The following is a 21645-nucleotide window of genomic DNA, read 5'->3' on the forward strand; positions in this document are numbered from 1 at the left end:
GAAGTGTGGGTGTCTGGAACCCCAGTCTGCTAGCTCCACCAAGCTGCTCTCTTCAGGTAGGGACAGTCTTGTTGAACACAGAGGACTTACATTCACAAAGTCATTAGTCAAATAGACATCTTGGGATAACATTGGGTGCAGTCTGTGCAGTAAGGAAAATCAAAAGGAACTCAGACTGAGAGGGGCCGGTGGTTGGAAGGTTTTCTGGAGGCAGAGGCCTTGGAGAAGGGCTTGCGCTGCAGGTCAGTGGCAGTGAGGTGAAATGAAGCAGGTTGAAAACCCTCATGGTGATTACATTGACAAACAGTGATGCACATCATTTTCATATGTACATCAGAATTTCTATCACTGCAGCTGAAACCATGCACATTTATTTGGACCAGTTACACAAAGGTAGGACACTCTGAGAAGGAGAGGCTGTGTAAAGACATTCAGTTTGCTTAGCCATCCAGCTGCTGATCTCTTCACTTAGTCAATAAGCTATTTTTAGCACCTGCTTGACTAGTACCTGAGACTATAAACAGAAATAAACACAGGCGTTGTCCTTCAGCTGGGAGCTAAAACCAGAAACACAAGAAAACAGTATAAAATGGCAAGTTGTATGAACAAAGGGCTATACAGAGGAGAACAGAAAGACAGGCTTAAAAACACTGTGATATATTGAAGTTCAAAAAATATTGTTAAAATATTGTTGTCTGATTAAACGGAAATACTCCTTAAATGTTCCTTAGCAGAGCCTTCACTGGCTGATAGAAAGGGAAAGAGAGATTCAGAGAAGGAGTCTTTCCTTACTGTGCTTCCTGCTCTCCCCTGTGTGTCCCCCCCGCAACCTCCCTGCCCCCATGGTGAGTCACTTGCTTAAAGGTGGGTTTAAAATTGAATCTTGATGATATCCTTGCTCCATCTTCCAAGGTGACTTCCTGAGTTAAAAAAAAGTCTGTCCAAGTTTGGTTCCAGGAGGAAACTAGACTCCTTCAAGAACATCTGTAAAGAGAGACCATCGGCCTCCCCAAGAGGACATGGGTTTTTCTGTTGACTGTGCCCATTTTGTCCCAATCCACACCTAAGAACTATTTTCAAGGATAAGGAAAGAGCCATTGCTTTTTTTTTTAAAAAAAGAAAAACACCCTTTTATTGTGGCAAGATATGCATAATGTACAATTTGCCACCTTAACCATGTGGTGCTCACATCCAGTGTCTGTGACCATCTCCACTAGCTCACTCCAGAACTTTTTCATCGTCCCAAACTGAAACTGCCCCCATTAACAACACCCCTCTCTCCTCCCAGCCCTAGTAACCTCTCTTTGCCTTTCTGTTTTTATGGACCTAACTTCTCAGGGCATCTCACAACAGTGGAATCAATCATTTGTCTTTTTGTAGCTGGCGTGTTTCAGTTACCATTAGTGATTTCAAGGCTCATCCATGCCGTAGCCAAAATTTCATTCCTTTTCAAAGACTAACACCCCATTGTGTGTATATATTTTCCTTTATCCACCCACATGCTGATGGATACTTGGGTTGTTTTCTTATTGTGCCTATTGGGAATATGCTACCAACATTAATATACAGGTGTCTTCAAGTCCCTGTTTTCTGTTCCTCTGGGTGTGTACCTAGCAGTGGAATTGCTGGATCCTCTGGGGACCCTATGTGTGACTTCTTAGGGACTGCCAAACAGATTTGCACAGCAGCTGCACCATTTCACATTCCTCCCAGCCTTGCTCAAGGTTTCCAATTTCTCTACATCCTCCACAACAACTGCAGAAGACTGTGGAAAGAATCCTGAACTTTGAGTCAAAACAATCAACTTCTATTTCTGCCTTTTTCTTTTTATTTCCCTCCATTCCCAGCTCTGCTGTTTTCTATTTGTTTGTTTTGCTTTGCTTTAGACAGGGTCTCACCATGTGGCCCAGGGTGGTCTCAAACTCATGATCCTCCTGCCTCAGCCTCCCAAGCACTGGGATTCCAGGCCTGCACCACCATGCCCAGCATCCAGCTCTGCTGGGGGAGGGGGAGGACGGAGAGTTGAGAGAGAGAGAGAGAGAGAGAGAGAGTGAGAGAGAGAGAGAGAAAGCTCCCTGGTCTCTCCTCATAAAGGTACACATTCCACAAAAAGCCCCACCCTGGTGACCTCATCAAAAGCTAATTATCTCCCAAAGACCCCCATCTCCAAATACTGTCACACTGGTAGTTTAGAGCTTCAAGACATGGAACAGAGAGAGACACAGTTTGGTCCATAGCGGGCATCTGGAACTGAGAGAATAAATTCTGTTTGCTTGCAGGCTCCCGTGTTGGGGTAGTTTGTTGCTGCAACCCAGGAAACTCCTACAGGACTCCTCTGACTTTCCTGGAGTCCCTCCTTCTTACTGAGACCACCACCCAAAAGAAGACATAGGGATTTAAGTCCTGAAAAATTCCTGCTCCATTTTTAATCTGTAAATTCACAATGTCACAGCATACCTTGTGTTCCAGTTCCTCAGTGTGCTTCTTATTACCCAGGCTCATCCACAGAGCACGCAGGGCTAGCGGGGGGCTGGGGGTGGGGGTGGAGGAGTACATCTCCCCTCCAGTTTCATCAGTGACCTTCTGGAAACCAGGCTGCGACAAAGGGAAGAGATGCCAAAGATGAGGTCTTTGGCTTGCCAGCAGGTGGATGGAGCAGATTCAGCGGCTGGGGCAGTGCAATGTGGCATTGTACCCACTCGGGGGGTCAGGGCTGTGGCTCCCAGGACCAGGTGGGGAGGGGACATGTGAAAGACACCACTTCTTGGGGAGAAATGGATTTTTCAGTGGAATGGAAATAGCGTGAGAGCAGGAGTTAGCAGATCTGGCTTCTTGCCAGCTAGCTTTGTGACCCGAGGAAGGTCACTTCTGTAAGTCTTAGTTTCCTTGTTCATAAGACGAGGGAAGTGGACAAAGTGGTTTTCAGTCTCTTTTCTGAATCTGTAGCCAGTGCTTGGGTACTGGGGCCTTTACTTTGCTCTTTTCTCAAAGATGGTGGTAAAATACAAACACAACATTTATCATTTTAAGCATTTTTCAGCTCGTGGCTCAATGGTGTTAAGTATTAATAATGCTGTGTGTTTTCATCTTCCAAAGTAAAACTCTACACCCATGAACACTAAATCCCCACCCCACCCTCAGTTCCCAATAACCTCTATTCTGTTTCTGTCTTTATGAACTTCTAAATATCTCATAATTATACACTTTTTAATCCTTTGAATCTGGCTGATTTCATTTAGCATAATGTTTTTGAGGTTTATCCATGTTGTAGCATGGCCCAGAATTTCATTCCTTTTTAAGGCTGCATAATACTCCATTGTGAGTAGACCACATTTTGTCTTTCCATTCCTCCATTGACGGACCCTACTTCCTTTTTTGGGCTATTTGCTGCTATGAACATCAGTGTACAAATATCTGTTCAAGTCTCTTAGGATACACCAAGGAGTGGAAGTGTTTAATCATACAGGAACTCCGTGAGGGACTTTTTAAGGAACTGCCAACTCTTTCCCCTTTAGACTGGGAAAACGGTTTTACTCTTGAATGACAGCACCAGCCCTATTATGGGTGTGTGATGGAAAGGCCCATGAGAAATGGATTGAAACCACCAGGGCTCACACTTGCCCCACAGTTGTGCAATTTACTGCTGTCCCCTAGAGCTGTCCTGGATCAGTTGTGTTCCAGTGATTCAAAGGAAGCTAGAGCCACACCGTTTCTCATTCTGAGGCTTGAAGTTTACTGGTGAGAAATAAATCATTTTCTCTCTTGATTCCTCAGAATTTTTGAGACAATGGTGATTTTTACATACATTTCTGCTTTCATTTATAAAACTAAAACCTCAAACATGATTGGTGTAAGGACGGAGAGATAAAGGCAGGCAGTTAATTGGGAAAGCAGAAAGATGACTGTCACTGAGGCTGAACTCTCAGCAGCACAGACCAGAGTTATAGAATAGCTTAGATCGAGCTAGGAGTGGTCAAGAGAGCAAGCAAGCAGATGACTGAGCCAGCCTGCAGTTGTCTTGGGATCTCAAGGTCTGGGTTCAAATCAGTTCTTCCAGTTTCAGCAAAGAACGTCACCTGTCTGGAATTCCATTTTCTTCTTTGCAAAATAGGTACTGTCTGAAATTATTAGGATGAAATAAAACATAGGTAAGATGGTTCCCACAGGGCCCGGCATACACTCAGTCATGTTACGACCTGTTTTCCTTCAAATCCTGAGCATAAAACCAAAGTAGGGGTCTTGTCCTTTAAACTGGGAAGTTTTGGGATCCAGGTGCAGCTCAGGGGTACAGCGCATGCTTCCCATGTGCAAGGCCCTGGGTTCAATCCCCAGCACCCTCCCCCCAAAAAAGCCCTCAAAACAAAAAACAAAACCACCTGAGAACCACCTCCCAGTTCTAGAAATCTATTTTAAAACATGTGTTTTTGATGCCATTTGCATTTGGTAGCAATTCTGAAAGTTACCTTATTTCTACTGTTTCCTGTTTGTCCAAATCAAATGCTTTATTTTTTTGGGTCTAGTAGATGGGGTTTTCCTAGTAGGGTCTTAAGCAAAGCGCACCCTGTGCTTTAAAAAGTAGCAATTAGCAATGACAACACAATAGAAAACCTTGGCCATCCAGACAAAACTCCTGGATCGCACTTGGAAGTGCGCACTTCTTTTAAAGATCCATTTTCAGTTACTGAAAGGATTTGCTCTCCAGGGAGACACTGCCAGGCTGAAGGGAGAAGCCAAGGGAAAATACAACCTTATGTAAACATAAAGCACTACATTCGTAATGAGTCCAGAAAGTTGCATGTCTGATAAGTGAGCGTGTATGAAAGTAGACAGCCCTCTTCTTTCCTGCCTTTCCCTCCTCTGGCTGCTCCTGAGGCAGAGCTAGGCTCATGGTGGCCTCTGCTCACGTTTGCTGATTTAATTCAATGAGCCGGCCTGCGAACACAGCCAGGGTTCCGATGAGACAGACGATCATGAAGACGCCAAGGAGGATGTGGTCCATCACCATCGCGACGAACTTCCACTCCTCGGCCGCCTGGGAGGGAGAATGGTAGATGGAATTCCCCTATGGTCATTGGACTCACAGTGCTCAGGCCACCCATCCTCTATGGGCCCCTCAATTTGGGGATCTCAAAGCTCTCCACACCCCTGAGCTGGCCTTATGATCATTAGTTTGGAATATTGATTCACAACCTGATGAGTTCCTAGGATGGCCTAGTGGTGGGTCAGTAGCCAAGGCTTCAATGTCAGCCTACCCATCAAGCCGTGACCCATCTACTCATAAATTCGATCACTGAACCCAGAGAACAGACTTCAAGCCACAGAGCTTACGTTATTGGACTCCTGGTCTGACTTCATGGTCTCTGCGATGTACTTGACACCTTCAATGGCACTTTTCACCTCAGGGTGCTTGATCAGGGGAGAGTGGAAGCCCATGGGTGGAGGCCCTGGCTTCCCAGAAATGTCAGAAATATCAATGTCTTCTGTAAAAATCTTCTTCTCTTGTTTGTCTCTGGATGGTCTTTTCATTGTGGAGAAAAACATGATGTTTGGGATAGTGTCGATAAAAACCTGACAACAACAACAACAAAAAAGACATCCATGGTATGAAAATTATTTTGAACACAGACAAACATCACACTCTGAGTTTGAATTAGCAATGCGATCTTGGGCAAGTCATTTGGCATCTCTTGGCCTTATCCTCCTTATCCTTCAAACAAAAGCACAACACCGGATGTTCTCGAAGTCTTCATGCGCATCTGACAGGCCTGTTAAATTACTGCGTCAGCACGGATGACTCGGTAATGTGAGACGTTCACCGCTGGAGGGAGCCTGCGTGCAGCCATCTACCCAGGCAGCCTGCGCCTCAGCCTCAGAGCCGCTCCCCTCTGGCAATGTACTCTCAGGAGCTGATAGGTAAAGGGGCCCCTCTGCTTCTAATGTATAAATCTCCAGCTCCACAAAATAGCTAGACTTTTTTCTTGTGTTTCTTGTTCCTAAAAAAATGGCAGCAGGGATATTGTCAGGAGTCACCTGACCGTCTTTATGGGACAGGGATTGCTAATGTACTTCAAACAGCCGCATTGCAAGCAGTAATTTCCTTGTCAATTCTACGCTTCAGAGTTTCTGTGAAGTTTTATCAAAAAATGGACATATTTGGGCTGTAGATGTAGCTCAGGGGCAGAGGCCCAGGCCCTTAGCACAGACTAGGCCTTGGATTCAAACCTCACCACCCCCCAATTAAAAAAAAAACAAACCACACACAAGGATATATTTGAAATGTTAACACATTTTTCAATTCAACAATATAAATATTTGAGACCAAATTCCTCATTTTTGACACTCTCTTCTCAAGCCTCTCCCCCATTTCTAGTACTTACTTTATTCTCAAGGATGATTTTATCAGCAAAAAATAAACAAGTCTGTTCAGAAATTGGAAGACACACACCCAGAAATCTTAAGAATGTCACAGCATAAATACATTTGGGGATTTATTTATCTCTAGTCAAAGAGATTCTGTGACCTTAAATTTAGAGTGAGCTTTGCTAATTTTATTTTTCTTCTCTCTTTGCGTAATTCTACATGAATTATCCCAAGAAAGAAGCTGAGGAGAGTTCCTTCCCCAGGCCCCCAGAAACCCAGAAAGGACTTTCAGTTCTAAATACACACAAGTGCCAGCTACAACTCCACAGGCTGCGTTGAAGGGGAGATGGCAATGCCCTCCCTGGTGAAATCAGCACTCACCTTCCGCACCCACCCGGGCATGTCGTGGGTGCTGGGAGAGCGGTGGTGTGTGTTGATGACTATGACAGTGATAATGATGGATGCGATGACGAACACCATTGTGAACAACATGTATTTCCCAATCAGGGGCACAGCACTGGAGGTGGAAGGAATCAACTCCACGATGACCAGCAGGAACACAGTCAAGGACAATAAGACCGAGATGCTCAGCGTCATCTTCTCCCCTAGAAAGACACAAAGAAGAAACACAACAACCCACCCGTGATGGGCTGGGCTGCGCCCCGACCCCAAAGCCCCAGGACAGAGTGTGACTGTATTAGTGCCTTGAAGGAGATAACTAGGTTAAAATGAGGTCCTAATCCAATTTGGTGTCCTTGTAGTGGGAAATTTGAACACAGACATGCACAGGGAGGACCATGTGGGGGAGGAGAAGTCAGACATCTGACAGCCAAGGAATGGAGCCTCAGAAGAAACCAATCCTGCTGACACCTTGATCTCAACTTCTGCCCTCCAGAACGCTCAGGAAATAAATCTCTGCTGTTCAAACCACTATCTGTGGTACATCGTTGTGGCAGCCCCGGCCAACTCATGAACCACAGAAACCCAAGGGGGAAGGAATATGACTGGTTTGTTCACAAATAATTATTCTGAGAATTTTTTTCTGCAGAATTTCCTGGGTGACCTCAGCATTTTAACTCTAAGGAACCAAGAGGGGTTCCTGGGGTGATGAGCCGGGCCCAGGGTGACAGCTCTTCCTTTGGCAGCAGAATGTATAAAACCTCATAAAACTGAAACGCAACTTGGACTACTTTTACACAGATTAGTGGGAGTGAGCAGCAAGACCAAAACCCAGAAAAAGATAAAATCTGCAAGGCCACAGAGTTGTTCCTGGTATCCTGAGTGATCGGATCTCTGCATCCTTTCTCACTGTCATTTAAGAGGAAGTTGTGTTCTTACTTACTCCTTGCTATGTTCTGTTTTTCATATCAAGGGAGCAGGGATTCTCCTGGCACTCCCCTTTTTCTTTGGACCCTGAGTCTCAGGAGTCCTGGTTGGGGCAAGTGTGGAGACAGGAAGGCCAGGGTTGAAGGGCTCTGGAGTGTCTTTTCGGGGTGTGACCACCGTAGATGCAGTAAAGGACCTTAGGAAGGCATGGCCCTTGGGCTGGTCTTGCTGCTTGCTCCGTGGGAAAGCCTAGTGTTGCCCTGCTTGGAAGTATGAAGCTTCCCACACTGAATGCTTCCAGATGTTAGAAGAGAAGAACAGTGGGCCCTCTGTATTGTGGCTTCTGCATCTAAGAATTTCGGCCAACCTTGGATCAAAAATATCAAGGAAATATGGGCTAGAGATGTCACTCAGTTGGTCGAGCATTTGCCTAGCATGCACAAGGCCCTGGGTTTGATTCCCAGCATATAAAAATTTAAAAAAAGAAGAAAAAAGAAAAAGAAAATTGCATCTATATCAAACATGTAAAGAATTTTTTCATGTCCCTGTTTCCTAAACAATACAGTATTATAGCTATTTATATTCTATTTGGAATTAGACATAATCTAGAGACAATTTCAAGTATATCATAGGATGTGCATGTGTTCTATTCAAATACTGTCATTTTCTATAGGAACTTGAGCATACATGGATTCTGTATCTGCAGGGGTTCTGGAACCAATCCCCTGTGGGTTCCAAGGGACAACTGTAAACTCTTGATATGGATGGGAGCAAGCAGAAGTGGTTGATTCTACCTGGTAGGAAGGAAAGTATTTGAAAGTAAAAAAGAAGACAGAGTTACAAATACATTTACCAAGTCACGTGTCATTTCTTGATTAATAATGACAGTAATAGCAATTACCAGGCGCAGTCTAGTCATTGTACTAAATGCTTTTCAAGCGAAAATAGACACTAATTAGTTTCCATATTGCCCTGGCAGTGTGTTCTCTATTCATTTTAAGAAGCTTCACTTGATTAGGAAGTTGAAAAAAATATGTATTTGTGCTTACTTGTTTAAAAATGGGTACAGGCTGAGGTGGGAGGATTGTGAGCTCAAGGCCAGCCTAGGTAACATAGAAACCCTGTCTCAAAAAAAAAAAAAGGATTAAAAATGAGGACAATGACAGGTACATGGGGTGAGGTACTTGCCTTACTCTCTACTTTATCCCTGCCGCATAACAGTTGCTTGAGTGTTTGTTGAATGAGTGAACAATCTTTTTTTCTTATTGGCAGGTTGGATTTAAACTTTTTTTTTTAATCATTCTGATAAAATTGCTCCCTGTCATAAGTTTGAGAGCTATCTGTTCCCTCTTTGCTTTTCCTACTTGTCTGCCGTAAATTGTCTCTGAGTTGGGACTTGCTGGCAGGCATATGCGTGCCCTTTCCCCTCTTCAGTAGAGGGCTGGTGCCTGATGAAATTACACAGATGTGATTACTCAGAAGGAGGAAAGTAAGTTGTCCAGGCTGATATGTGAGAAAGGATGGCCACTTGGGAAGTCTGGTCTCGTGTGTAAAGATACCGCCATCTGGAAAACAGATTTGCACGAGCTACTTTCAAGTGGCAGGCAATGATTACAGGAGCTAGACCCAGAGTAAAATGTATCTAGAAAGTGATGGCACAGAGACAGTCTGAGTGCCTGCGACCCACACGCCTTCCCTGGCACATTTGTGGGCACACAGCTGGTATCCAGTCAAAGGTATCAGTTAATACCTAATTCACTTTAACTGGACCCAGGTAGGGAGGCGCATCTTGGGGGTCATGTTCAACTCTCCGCCTGTTCTGGACATCTACCCAGCTATGTGCTCCACCCATGGTCACCTTCCACTGCACATGGCTGTCTGGTAAATGCCTCCTCTCCATGATGATGACTTGGCTCTCTGCACCTGTGGTTGTTAGCATATGATTATTTATGGCTGTCCCTGAAAGAGCACCACGGCCATGTGGCTGCACCCACCTGAGTCCGTGGGCAGGTAGAACACCAGGCTGGTCAGGAAGGAGAAGAGCAGGCAGGGAATGATGACATTGACGATGAAGTAGAGGGGCAGGCGCTGCATGACGAAGTGGTAGGTGATGTCCAGGTAAGGGGTGTTGGGGCAGCAGGAGTAGAACACCCAGTGTTTCCAGCCCCGGGCCTCCTTGATCACCCATTCCCCACTCTCCATGAAATTGCTCAGGTCTGGCTGGTCACTTTCCTGAGAAATGAAATGAGGTCACTCTGAGGAGGGGCAGGGTTCTGTAAGCAGCAGTGACAAGGTAGCAGTCCCCTGTTCTGAGGATGACATACTGGAGGGACGCTGGGCCACTTCTGCTTTGGATCTCAGGTGGCTTTCTGATAACATAAGGGGGTTCGCACTACTGGGATTCTTCATTTTGGCTCCACATTCAAGACACCTGGGAGCTTTGAAACACCGGACTTAATCCACCTCACGTGGATTAAGTCAGAATTCTTGAACCTTTCCAACAATGGAGAACCATCAAAGTAGATGGTTCCCTGGTTCTATCAGTGCCAAGAGCCGATGCTTATCCAGGGGCAGAGTCAGAGAGCTGGATTGTACTTTTCCTGAAACTAACTCCTCGCCACCTACCGGGTTGATGGCCACCACAGAACCATCGTAGGTCCAGGTGCCCAGCTTCATGCTGCAGTTCTGCTCATCAAAGGGAAAGTGGGTGACGATGATCTCGCAGTAGCTTTTAAAGATGGCTGGAGGTGTCCACGTGATGTGGCCTGTGTAGTCCAGCAGCACTTTGGTGAACTTGACAATGGCAAAGTCTCCATCTGCACTATGGTTGGGATAAGAAAGGAAAATGGCTGCAAGCGACAGATGAGCCTTCCCGTTCTGCCTGGAGATGTTAGGAGGAGATAGCTGCTAGTTATTCAGGTGCTAATTATAGAAGTTTTCTCTCAGGGATGCTGCTTTTTAATCTATAGCAATGTTTCCCAAATGTGTCTGATAATAAGAGTCACCAGGGTCTTGTTAAAAATACAGATTCCTGAGTACTAAGTGAGCTCTGGGTCAGAATGTCAGGGACAACTGTGACAATCTATGGGTTTAAGGAAACACCAGGTAACATGGATCCACTGTGTCTCAGGTTTTCTTTTCCAGCACTCAGTGGTATTTGTAATATCCATATTCAGTTATCCCTTCCCAATAGGCTTTCACAGTTAACTGGGAAACTCAGGACTTTAAAATAAAACACTCCAGTGGCTCCTTACTGTGATGAACAGGCTAGGGAGGAAGGGGTCTTTAGCCTCTGTAAGAACTATTAAGAGCTGTGGTGGTGGTGCACATCTGTAATCCTGGCACTAGGGAGACTGAAATAGGAGGATGGTGAGTTCCAGGTCAGCCTGGGCTACATAGCAAGACTCTGCCTCAAAAAAATAAACAAAGAGTTGCTTAGAAACTTAGTAGGGTGGGGTCACAAACTCAGATGACTCCAGGGCAAGGTGGGGGAATGAGTGTGAGTGGAACTGGTGAGCAGAAAGCCCCTCTCTCAGCACAGTGTGTCCACAGGGAGGGAAGGTCAAGGTTGCCAGCTACTTGGTTTCTTCCTCAGAAGCTGGGGTTTTTGTAAATCAAAAATTTCCAAGTTTTTGAATGTCAGATTTTTCTAGAGAGGCAAAAATCCAAAATTTAATGTGATTTTCCAATATTGGCAATAATTACTCTCTTTTCTCTCTTGTGTGCTGAGGATCAAACCCAGGGCCTTATACACATTAAGCACATGCTCTTCCACTGAGCTACACTTTCAGCAATAATTTCTTATTTAAAAAAAAGACTATGTTAGATGCTAAAAAGTAAGAATAAGCCACTTCCTCAAGCCTAGTCAGTGGGTCCTTGGCAGACAGCAGTTACAATAGGTGTGGAATTGGTGTGAGTGTGTGTGTATGACCTCAGTGGTATTTCAGAGACAAAATGGCATGTGTTGATCCCCATCATAAATCAAGAGATTTTCTTCCTGTTGATTTATCCTTGGGGCTGAAGTGGGGCTCTTTATCCAGAAAACGGCATAGCATTAGATCCCTTCCAAAAGAGCAGAGGGCCCTAGGTTGGTCTCTGTATGTCCCTCAGGCAGGTTACACAGTTCTGCCTCTCCATCAGTGTTCCTGAGTAAGCTTTCCCAAAGGATCAGAGCACTGTAATTGCTTCCCCAGGTTCTTCCTGAAGAGGAACTTAACACAGATATTGTGCTCTATCAGGACATTTGCTGCAAAATTCACACCAGCGATTGAGTAATTTGGCTCAAGCTTGATTCCCAAGTATAACTGGGCCATGTATGGCAGAAAATCAAAGTTGGGAGGACCACCAGAAGTGGCATCATTTTCATACACTGGCCCCTGCAACTCCCACCCCCTTATGGCTTGGAGACTCACATGCTTCTAGATACATGTGTGATGTCAGACCATAAGACCTCTAGGCTCACAACAAAGGCTTCTGCCTTGGAAGGACACTCTTTTGAAATGAATATTCCCTGACAAATGAAGGGTGTATAATAACGAGTGTGTCATTAAACTAGGTGTCTTGAATTGCATTATAATTTCACAACATGCAGGCTGTCTCCGGGCCCAGTGCACCGTCAAGGCAGGCATCCCAGGCATCCGTGTTGGGATGATGTTCAGGATGTCCTGAATAACAATGCTGGGAGTTGTGGCAGGGAGGATATTTGATTCTAAGGAACTCGGGACAGGAAGTTTGGGTGATTGGATGGTTGCCACACCCCCCGCAGGAGCTCTCAGGGATTAAATGTCCCCACCCACAGCCCTGATTCAATTTAGCTCTGATAATTGTTTCTATTCATAACACCAGACACCATATGGCGCCCCTTGCCTGTCAATGTGGCTCTGGCTCTTCAGGGTTATTTAATGTTGACTGTGCTAAGAAGCAAAGTGGCAGCCCCTCCATGAAGACACTTGGCTCCACCTGCCCCAGGAGGGCCCCCACACGTGTGGCCTTACTTACTTGTTATAGAGAACAAAGTCTGGGTGCCAGATCTTTTCTGAGGGAACATGAATTTTTTTCACACCACCATAGTCATCTGGGTTCCATTTTAGGTTGATATCCACCCATTGCTAGAAATGAAGACATTTAGCTAATTAAAAAGCCAAAAACATTTTTAAAAGCTAGGGTGACCAAGAGCCCTGACAGGCTTGGTCATTTAGATACTGTCAAGTGTTTACAATTCAGAAAGAAACCTCTGACTCAGAATTCAGTGCTCACTTTAGCAAACCATTACAGTGAAGGTGGTGCTGACTAAGCCTGGCCTGCTCTAAGTGCTTTATTAACATACTTAGTCCTCACAACAATCCTTTGAGATAAGAGTGATTACTAAGCAGGATTTGCTGGCTCACACCTGTACTCTCAGCTACTTGGGAGGCAGAGATTGGGAGGATCACAGTTTGAGGGCGAGATGCTAGCTCAAAAACAAATGAGTCGTGGTGAATGCCTGTGGTCCCTACTTGGGAGGTGGAGGTAGGAGGATCGTGGTCTGAGGACAGCTTGGGTAAAGCTCAAGACTCTAAATAAAAAACAAACCAAAGCAAAAAAAATGGTAGAGCACTTGCCTAGTGAGTACAAGGCCCTGATTCAAACCCTAGTACTACCAACAAATAAAAAGAATGATTGTTGACCTCATCGTACAGATGAGAAAACAAGGTATCCATGAGTCACACAGCTGGCTGGTGGCAGATCACCAGGCCATACTGTGTGCCTGCTGAGAAGTTCAGCCCAAGTGTGAACATTTTCCTAAAATACATATGTTGAAGTGCTAACCCAATACTTCAGAATGTGACCTTATTTGGAGATACGGTTTTCTCAGAGGAATTAAGTTTAAATAAAGTCATTAAAGGTAGGCTTGAATCCAGTATGAATGGTGTCCTTATACAAAGGGGACATTTAAAGACCTGAGTGTATGTGTGTCCCTCATATACACAGGTAGAACTGAATGTGAAGATGTCATCAAAAAGCCAAGGAGGAAGTTCTGCAATAAATCTTCCCCTCATGGTCCTCAGAAGGAACTACCCCTGCTGGCACCTTGCCTTTGGACTTCTAGCCTCCAGAATGGTGGGAGGATCAATTTCTGTGGTTGAGGTCACCCTGTTTGTGGTACTTTGTTTTGGCATCCCTAGCAAACTAATACTCAAAGGAAAAGTCTTAAAAATGAAAAGCAAACTGGACCTATACTCCACCATACATCCCTGAAACCCAAACTGTTTTCCCCTGGGCCCAGGTTTGATTTCAGGGTTTAGCTGACTCACCTGTTTCAGACGAACATTGGTTGTCACGATCTGATTTACTTCATCCTGAAAAGAGAGAAGGTTCCTCTTTAGGGGGCAAAGAACAGAGATGAGGGGACAGTGCTGGTGTGGGTGGGGGAGTATGCTATGGGGACCCCATTGTGTCTTACCACATTGATGAGCTGGATCAGCTGCAGGCCCACGGTGACCTCCACAACCTGGCGATGGTCCGCCACTGGCCGTACCACACTGCTGTAGTCTTTAAATAGCTTTGCCACCAGACGGGTCTCATGTTCGGAGCCCAGGGCGAGGCCAGCTGCACAGCAAATGACACATACCCTGTCGGACTCTGCTCCTCACCCTCCACACACTGAGGTGAGGGATGAGGTGGAGTCAGCTAATGGCAGGGACTCAAGGCCCCGTCCAATGCTCCCAGGTGCAGTTAGATTGCTGTAAGTCCCTTCCCAAGCACAGTTGCTGGTGTGCCCCTGTACCAGGCAGCAGTGGTTGGGGAGCATGCCAGATCACGGACAAGTGACCTTCCTTAATATAGCTCCTGGCCAAGTCAAGTTTGCCAGGAACATGCATACACAAGAAGGGTCGGTTCACCAAAAGTCAGTCTGTGTTTCAGAGTGTGGTCACGGTGTAGTGAAATCTTTGGCAGGCTGACCTCAGATCTCATGACACCATGAGATAGTCAAAAGTGACTGCTGGCTCACATTCCTTAGGATGGCCAGAGTTAAAAAAAAAAAAGGAAAGTAACAAGTAGCAGTGACACTGTGGAGAAAATGAAAGCTCGTGTGTTGCTGATGAGACGATAAAATGGCAGTTCCACTGTTGCCAGTGGCTCATGCTGTAATCCTAGCTGCTCAGGAGGCAGAGAGCAGGAGGGTCTCAGTTTGAAGCCAGCCAAGGTGGTTTGTGAGACCCTATCTCGAAAAAAACCCAACACAGAAAAGGGCTGGTCATGTGCTGAGCACCTGCCCAGCAAGTGTGGTGAGGCCCTGAGTTCAAAACCCAATACAGCCAACAAAATAAATAAAAATTAAATAAAATGGCAGTCCTTCAATAAGTTCAACAGTTACTTTGTGACTGAGCAATTCCACTTTTAGTTATATACCTGAAAGAAAACATCACTATTTAAAATAGTCAAAAGGTGAAAACAACAGTGTCCATTGAAAGATAAATGGATGAACAAGTAGTAGAATTTCCAAACACTGGAATCTTATTCAGCCATAAACAGGAATGACATACTAACACATGCTATGACATAGATGAACTTGAAAATAGGCCGAGTGAAAGAAACTAAACACAGAAGGGCTTATAGTGTATATTCCGTCTATATGAGATATCCAGGATAGGTAAATCCATAGAAAGGGAAAGATTGGTGGTTGCTATGGACTACAGGGTGGGGTGGGGGAGGTTTGCTTAATGGGTAAGGGTTTCTTTTTTGGGATGAATAGACAGCTGTTCACCACAGTAAATATATTTAATACTACTGAACTGTAAACCTTAAAATGGTTAAAATGGCAAATTTTATGTAATGTGTATTTTTCCACAATTGAAAAAAAAAAAATCACTGCTCGTAGACACATGTCTGAGTTACTCTGTTAGAGTGTGAAGAGCCTGCGTTTTGTTGACCTAGGTTTGGAGTTCCTATTTGGAGTCTAAGTGACTCCAAGGAATCCTTTCTACTTTTCCTTCAGCGTAGAGAGGGGTTCCATTGAAAATTCTCAAGTCCATGGTGCTTTTCTGTCTAAAATGCGCAGAATAAGGACTCAAAGGCAGAGTCCCCTTTTACCTCCACCAGGTGCCACCACCCAAGGCACCCAGAGAGGGTGATGGCTTGCCTGAGGTCATATGGCCAAAATGGCAAAACTCAGATTAGAGCCATTTTGTGTGGTGCTCCTGCACCAAGTCTTGATTTTCTGAGTGTGGTGTGGGTTGGCCTGAACCCTCACCACTCATGTCCCCTTATTTCTCAAAGAAAATCTGCCCCAAATTCCAACAAGTGCCTTATGAAGGATCTTTGTAAGGCAAGCCCTACATGGATTGAGGACTGCCTGTTTGGGACGGCAGACACACGATCAGAGGACGGAGACCCATGATCTGCTTGCCCTGACTCATGTAACCGAACCTCCCCTTTCCTCAGCGAATTCTGAGGCTGTTGTAACTTCTCCACAAGCCAAGAAAACGGCAAATTTGGATGAGTGACACGCTTTCCCTATTGTCTCTGAAACTGGTTATCATTTTTCTTTATTATTTTCTCCTTTGGTCCTAAGCTTGGAAGAGTTTATAAACAAAGCAATTATTACTTTGTATTAGTCAATAAAAATAATAGCCAACACTACAATTTGTAATGTGACAGACACTCTTATAGGTGCTTATGAATACCAACTCAGTCCTTACAACTGGGTGAAGTAGGTACTCTTCTTGTCCCCACAGATGAGGAAATTGAAGCACAGAGAGGTTAAATGACTTTCTCAGATTCCATAAGTATGGAGCCAGGATTCAAACCCAGAGCCCAAGCTCTCAGCCATCTGTTTCTCATCTAGAGCTTCGGATCTGCATGAACTACTCAAAGTAAGTGATACAATGAACTGATATATTTTCAACCCCCCCTCCAAAAGTGTGTGTTTTGAATACCCCACGGAGTCTTAGTAAAGGCCTGTATGTGTTCAATCTTCCTGAATCCCTATAATCATCCCACGAGGTCATTTCCTCTCTGCCTCACAGGTGAGAAACCAAGCAATGCATTCGAGGCTGTGCTGCCGATTAGAGGTGGGGTTACAGCAGAGGCAGTGCACCTCTTCTCTAAAGGTAAAGGTATCATTTCCACTCAGATTATTTTGTTTCTCAGTACTGGGTGTTGAACTCAGGGCCTTGCACTTGTTAAGCAAGCACTGTACCATTTGAGACACTCTCCCAGTCCTTTGGCTTTTAGTTTGTTTTTCAGATAGTCTTACACTAGCTTTGCCCAGGCTGGACTCGAACTGCAATCTTCCTACCTCTGCCTCCTGAGTAGGTGAGATCACAGGTGTGCACCACCACAGCCAGCTCCATTCAGATTCTTGAAACTTTCAGTGTAAGTTTAAGCATCGTTACATTCACGGATCCTTGACCTAGCTCACCTCTTCATTTTTAGTTTCCCAAGTTTTCTGAACCCCAAAGCTTCCAGTGATTCCAAAGAGTCCTGAATCTGCACCTCCCCGCTACCTGCCTTTGATGACCCTTCAAGGGAGGATGTTGTTCAAAGGCCCAATTTTTGCAATTATCCCATCGAGCCCGCACACAGTGACCCCCGTCCTCCACACCTTGTCCGTCTCACTTGGAGTGGGTACTCCACCTTGGGGACTGGTTCCTGGCAGGACCACTGAGTGCCTTGCATGTTGTTTTGGTATTGCCCCGGGCTGCTTGTTCTTAAATGACTATTTAGTCCAGTTTCACATGAGGAACATACTAGAAAGCAATGGATGAAGCAGAGAGTTGGCGCTATGTAGCATGGAAGCCATTAGGCCAACTCTATGGCCCACTAAGGAGAAGGGGAGGACTCGGAACAGGCATGTCAGTGCTCCAGGGATGTCCACCTCCTCCTCTTCCACCCGAGCTAGTCACAAGGTGCCTGCTCCCTCTGTGAGGATTTTCTGAGATTGGAGACAGACATTTATGATTCTTTTCCTGGCACCAGCGTGGGTTGGAGAGTTAGGCCTGTTCTTCACAGGTTCAATGAGGAACAGGAAATAACTTTCATAAGTAGGCAGGGTACAAATAGACAAATCATGCCAGAGTCTCCCTTTTTAGCAAAATCTATTGGTAACTTTGCTAAATTTTATTCAGATGGTGGTAACCTTATTCACTCACCAATATTTGTTGAGGACCTACAGCATACAAACACTGTTTTAGGAGCTTTGAGATGTTCAGAGGTGAACATGGCATGATTTCTATCTCTACCCTCATGGAGATTGACATTTGTCATTTGCATAAATAACAAGTTGGAAGGTAATATGCCACAAGAAAGGTGGCAGTGAAGTGCTTGGGATTGTGGAGGCGGAAGACAGGAAAAGGTTGAAATGAAAAGTGCTATATAAATAGAACAGCACTATTCGGTGCCAAGTTAGCACAGAATAAGTGGCCCTGATATGAATGAAGGAGAATTTTGCTCATAAAGGACTGACTCTGTGTGTGGGAATTCAGCCCCAGATTCAATGTGTGCTTTCTGTAGCATCCCAGGCCAATCTGTATTTTTACATAGGGAAGAGCTCTCTGGCTTGGGCAAAAGGAATTTTGAACTGTTACTAGGTACATTGGGTCATTCTTACCTCCACCTGATGCTGTGTCTCTTGCGACTTTGGCCATTTCAGGCTGTTTTCTGACTGTGATGTAACAAACCAAGTCTCCAAGTGATCCCATTCCAAATTTTATAAGCAGGGTGACCTTGAAAAGGTCAGTTCATGTCTTTCCACTTGTATCCTTACAATAAAAAGTTGAGGGTGTTGGACTGCCTGACATAGCTCTAAATTTCTATGAACCACTTGTGGCAATAAATTCCAGCAAACTCTAGGTTTGATCAAAACATATAACACATCTTTCTTTTAATAGCTCTTAAGAGAGCTCTTCAGTATTTTTAGAGAAGCATATCACTTAACAATTTTCATTGAGTGTGGTGTTTGCGTGTGTACACACACACAGACACACACACACCACACTAGGCTAATTTTGGTTGGATCAAGTCCAAATCCCACAGCATAGAACTGATCTGAGTTTAGCCTACATTCCTCAACTCTGCTATTGAAAAAAAAAAAAAAAACAAACCCGTAATACAGCTTTTTGCCTCTTGCCTGGAAGGCCTGTGTTTGTCAAAGCAATATTCAAAAAGAGAAATTGCAGGATATCAGTCACCTTGCCTCTCAGTTGGGATGCTATCACCACTAAACTTATATGAAACAACCAGCAAACATCTCCTATTTCCCTCTTCCGGAAGTCTGGGACTCAGGGTAGTGTTTCAGCTGCTGTGTTGTGACACATTCCAGAGTAGCATGCAGGACAAAGGCTGTGCAAGGTTTTACAGTTCCAATTCAAACCCAGACTACATCTAGTAACATCCTTTAAAAAAATAGGTAGACAGGAATGCATCCATATGGACTTTTTAATTTCAGAAGTTTAAGAAAATTACAAAATACTTCATTTCTATGGAGTCTAGTTCCAATTACTAACAGGTTTCTCTTTTCAGCACATGTAGCCGTCAATCAACCCTTTTCATTGTCAGAATTCTCTTAGAACAGCAGCAGCCCTTGCCAACTCCATTATTTGTGACTGTAAGTTGCTGCTCTAAGTCCCTGTAGATATGATGGCAGTGGGGTGCTCCCATAGTCTACCAGTGGCCCAGATTCTACAGGCAGCTCTAAGATGTTCAGAGGACCTGGCTGTGTACCTTGTAGCCCTTGACCAGGCATCTCCCACTTTAACTGGATAACACAAGCCAAAAATCTTTATCAAAAATCCAATCAGGCCAACATCAAAAATAAACTTCATAGGAGTCAATAGCTGAGGAGGCCCTGCCATCCTGTGCCCCCATTAAAGAAGCAAGACCTTGGTTTGGGGGCTGTAGTTTTTCAGCCTCAAGGACAGCCCAGCCCCAGCACTTACCTGAGCAGAGACCGAGAAGCAGGAGAAGAGGCTCCATAGTCTGTGGATGCAGGATGTGTGGTGACTGCCTCCTCCCTGGCTCTCTGGCTGAGACATTTGGCTGCCAGAGGGTTTGGAAGACCAGGCGACGCAGTGGAGTTATTGTCTTACACCACCTGTTTGCAGCCGTGACAGCTGGCAGGGGGCCCTAGCCCTGGAGCCCAGGGAGCCCCACTCAGGGCCTTGTGCTATTACAGGTGTGCCTCACTCCACACAATTGCTGCGCTTTTGACAAGCTGCATTTGGGACTTGCTTTATATTTTAAATACATCATGAGTCACTTTTTTTTTTCCCTGCTGGGAATCAAGCCCTTCGGCCTCATGCACATTAAATATGCACTCCTTTACTAAACCCCTTCCCCCAGCCCAATAAATCAGTTCTCAATGAAAACTTGTAAGAAAGAAAGACTTTGACTGGTTACTCTTCCCTTTTCTGTAACCCAGGACTGATTCAAATAGGGTCACTTGGTCTGAGTGAACATTGGCTGTTTGTGTAACCATCCGAAATCGCACAAGTCCACGTCCTCCAAGCTTGGAAATGCGTTTCTTCTGGCCCACTGTTAGGCAGAGTGTTCCTGGAGTTTTCGCGGTCACGTGAGTCTGAGAAGCGTGATGTTGGCATTGAATCAGCTGGGGGAGGGTTCCATATTTGATAGAGTGTGGCTTTTAACTACACTCTTCCATGAGACTGGCTTCCTGGCCCCCAGAGTGGCTGTCCCCACCCCTGTCTCCAAGACTTAGCCCACATAGGCCATCAGCTGGGGCCTGTTGCCCAACCCCTACGTGCTGCTTTCCAGCAGTGAGAAGGCTGTGCCAGTGTCCCGACCAGTAGCAGTGGTTCCAGCTTCCCACTTCCTGCCTACTCTCACTCAGGGAAGCAGAGAGCAGAGGCCTCAGCTTTTCAAGTCTTTTGTTTAAAAAATTCCTAAAAACCAGCAGCTAGTAATTGCTTAGTCTCAGAAGCATTCTGAGCTTTGCAAGGTGGAGGTGGGTTCATAGCAGGAAGCAGTTATTTAAAGGCACCCTGCCTGCTCCTTCTCTGCCTCCATCCCGGACTGAATGGAATGAGGAAATTCTCTCACCCTAAGCTGTAGATCAGCACCCTGACAAATCACTAGTTGGTTCAAACAAAGAGAGACTAAGGGGCTTGGAGGGTAGGGGAGAAAAATGCAAGGCCATGTTGGTTGTATTTTTATATTTACATTACAGGAGATCATGAACTGTTAGAATACTTGCTTCTTTTCCTTGTATAGCACAGCACTGTGGCTGCCTAGCCAGGAAATACACCCCTCCTCCCCACCCCGCCAGTCCCTTTCATCTATATGGAGCCATGTAGTTTTGTTCAGTGAAATGTGAGAAGAGATTTTTCTTGGACCCGCAGACCTCCTACCAGAGCTCATCCATGCTCATTCTAGCCTTCTGACTGGCTGGGCTAGCCACGAACCCCAGCACAACCTTGGAGGCCACATTTTGAAGATGGCTTTGCATAGGACATTCTGGATCCTTGAGTGACTATGTGGAGGAGGACACCCTACTGCCCTGGGTACCACTCAGCACAACTTCATGAGTGAGAACCAAACATTTATTGTGTGCATCCATAGACATGCTGGGGTTTGCTTGTACAACAGCTAGTGTTATCATGATCAATACAAAATTTAACTCTTTGCACTGGGGTACTATGGTTAAAAACAAATCCTAAAATGCATAGCACTTCAGAGGAAGGCAAGAAAACTGATACTGAAGACTGAAAAGTTGATGACCCATGTTATACAGCAGTAAATTATTTAATATCACCATTGTCCTCAACTACTTGGTGAGCAAAGTATCTCCTGAGCCCACAGCACTAGAAGCGGTTGGTAGACACAATAATTAGTGCATGCTGATTCTTAGTGGCTCTGTGTAGCAAGTCGGTACCAGGAAGAGTTGAGCTCAGTCAAGAACTGATTGTTTCCAAATCTATAAATTTGGAGTCCTCTGCTTCTGCCAAAGAATAAGTGATAACA

At 45.1% G+C, this 21645-nt stretch overlaps 1 protein-coding gene across 1 annotated transcript; it reads right to left on the reverse strand.

The window, feature by feature from the left end:
* Positions 1-348: 348 nt before the first annotated feature.
* Positions 349-20404, reverse strand: Chrna1 (cholinergic receptor nicotinic alpha 1 subunit). The gene is made up of 9 exons (XM_020168889.2): positions 19605-20404; positions 14129-14274; positions 13980-14024; positions 12685-12794; positions 10312-10507; positions 9681-9918; positions 6742-6965; positions 5329-5568; positions 349-5032 (listed from the first exon to the last, which is right to left on the reverse strand). Exons 1-9 carry the CDS (start codon positions 19639-19641, stop codon positions 4901-4903), a joined length of 1368 nt encoding a protein of 455 aa, XP_020024478.1. The 5' UTR covers positions 19642-20404; the 3' UTR covers positions 349-4900.
* Positions 20405-21645: the final 1241 nt, after the last annotated feature.

This window comes from Castor canadensis, chromosome 4, assembly GCF_047511655.1.
Source record: "Castor canadensis chromosome 4, mCasCan1.hap1v2, whole genome shotgun sequence".
Lineage (NCBI taxonomy): Eukaryota > Metazoa > Chordata > Mammalia > Rodentia > Castoridae > Castor > Castor canadensis.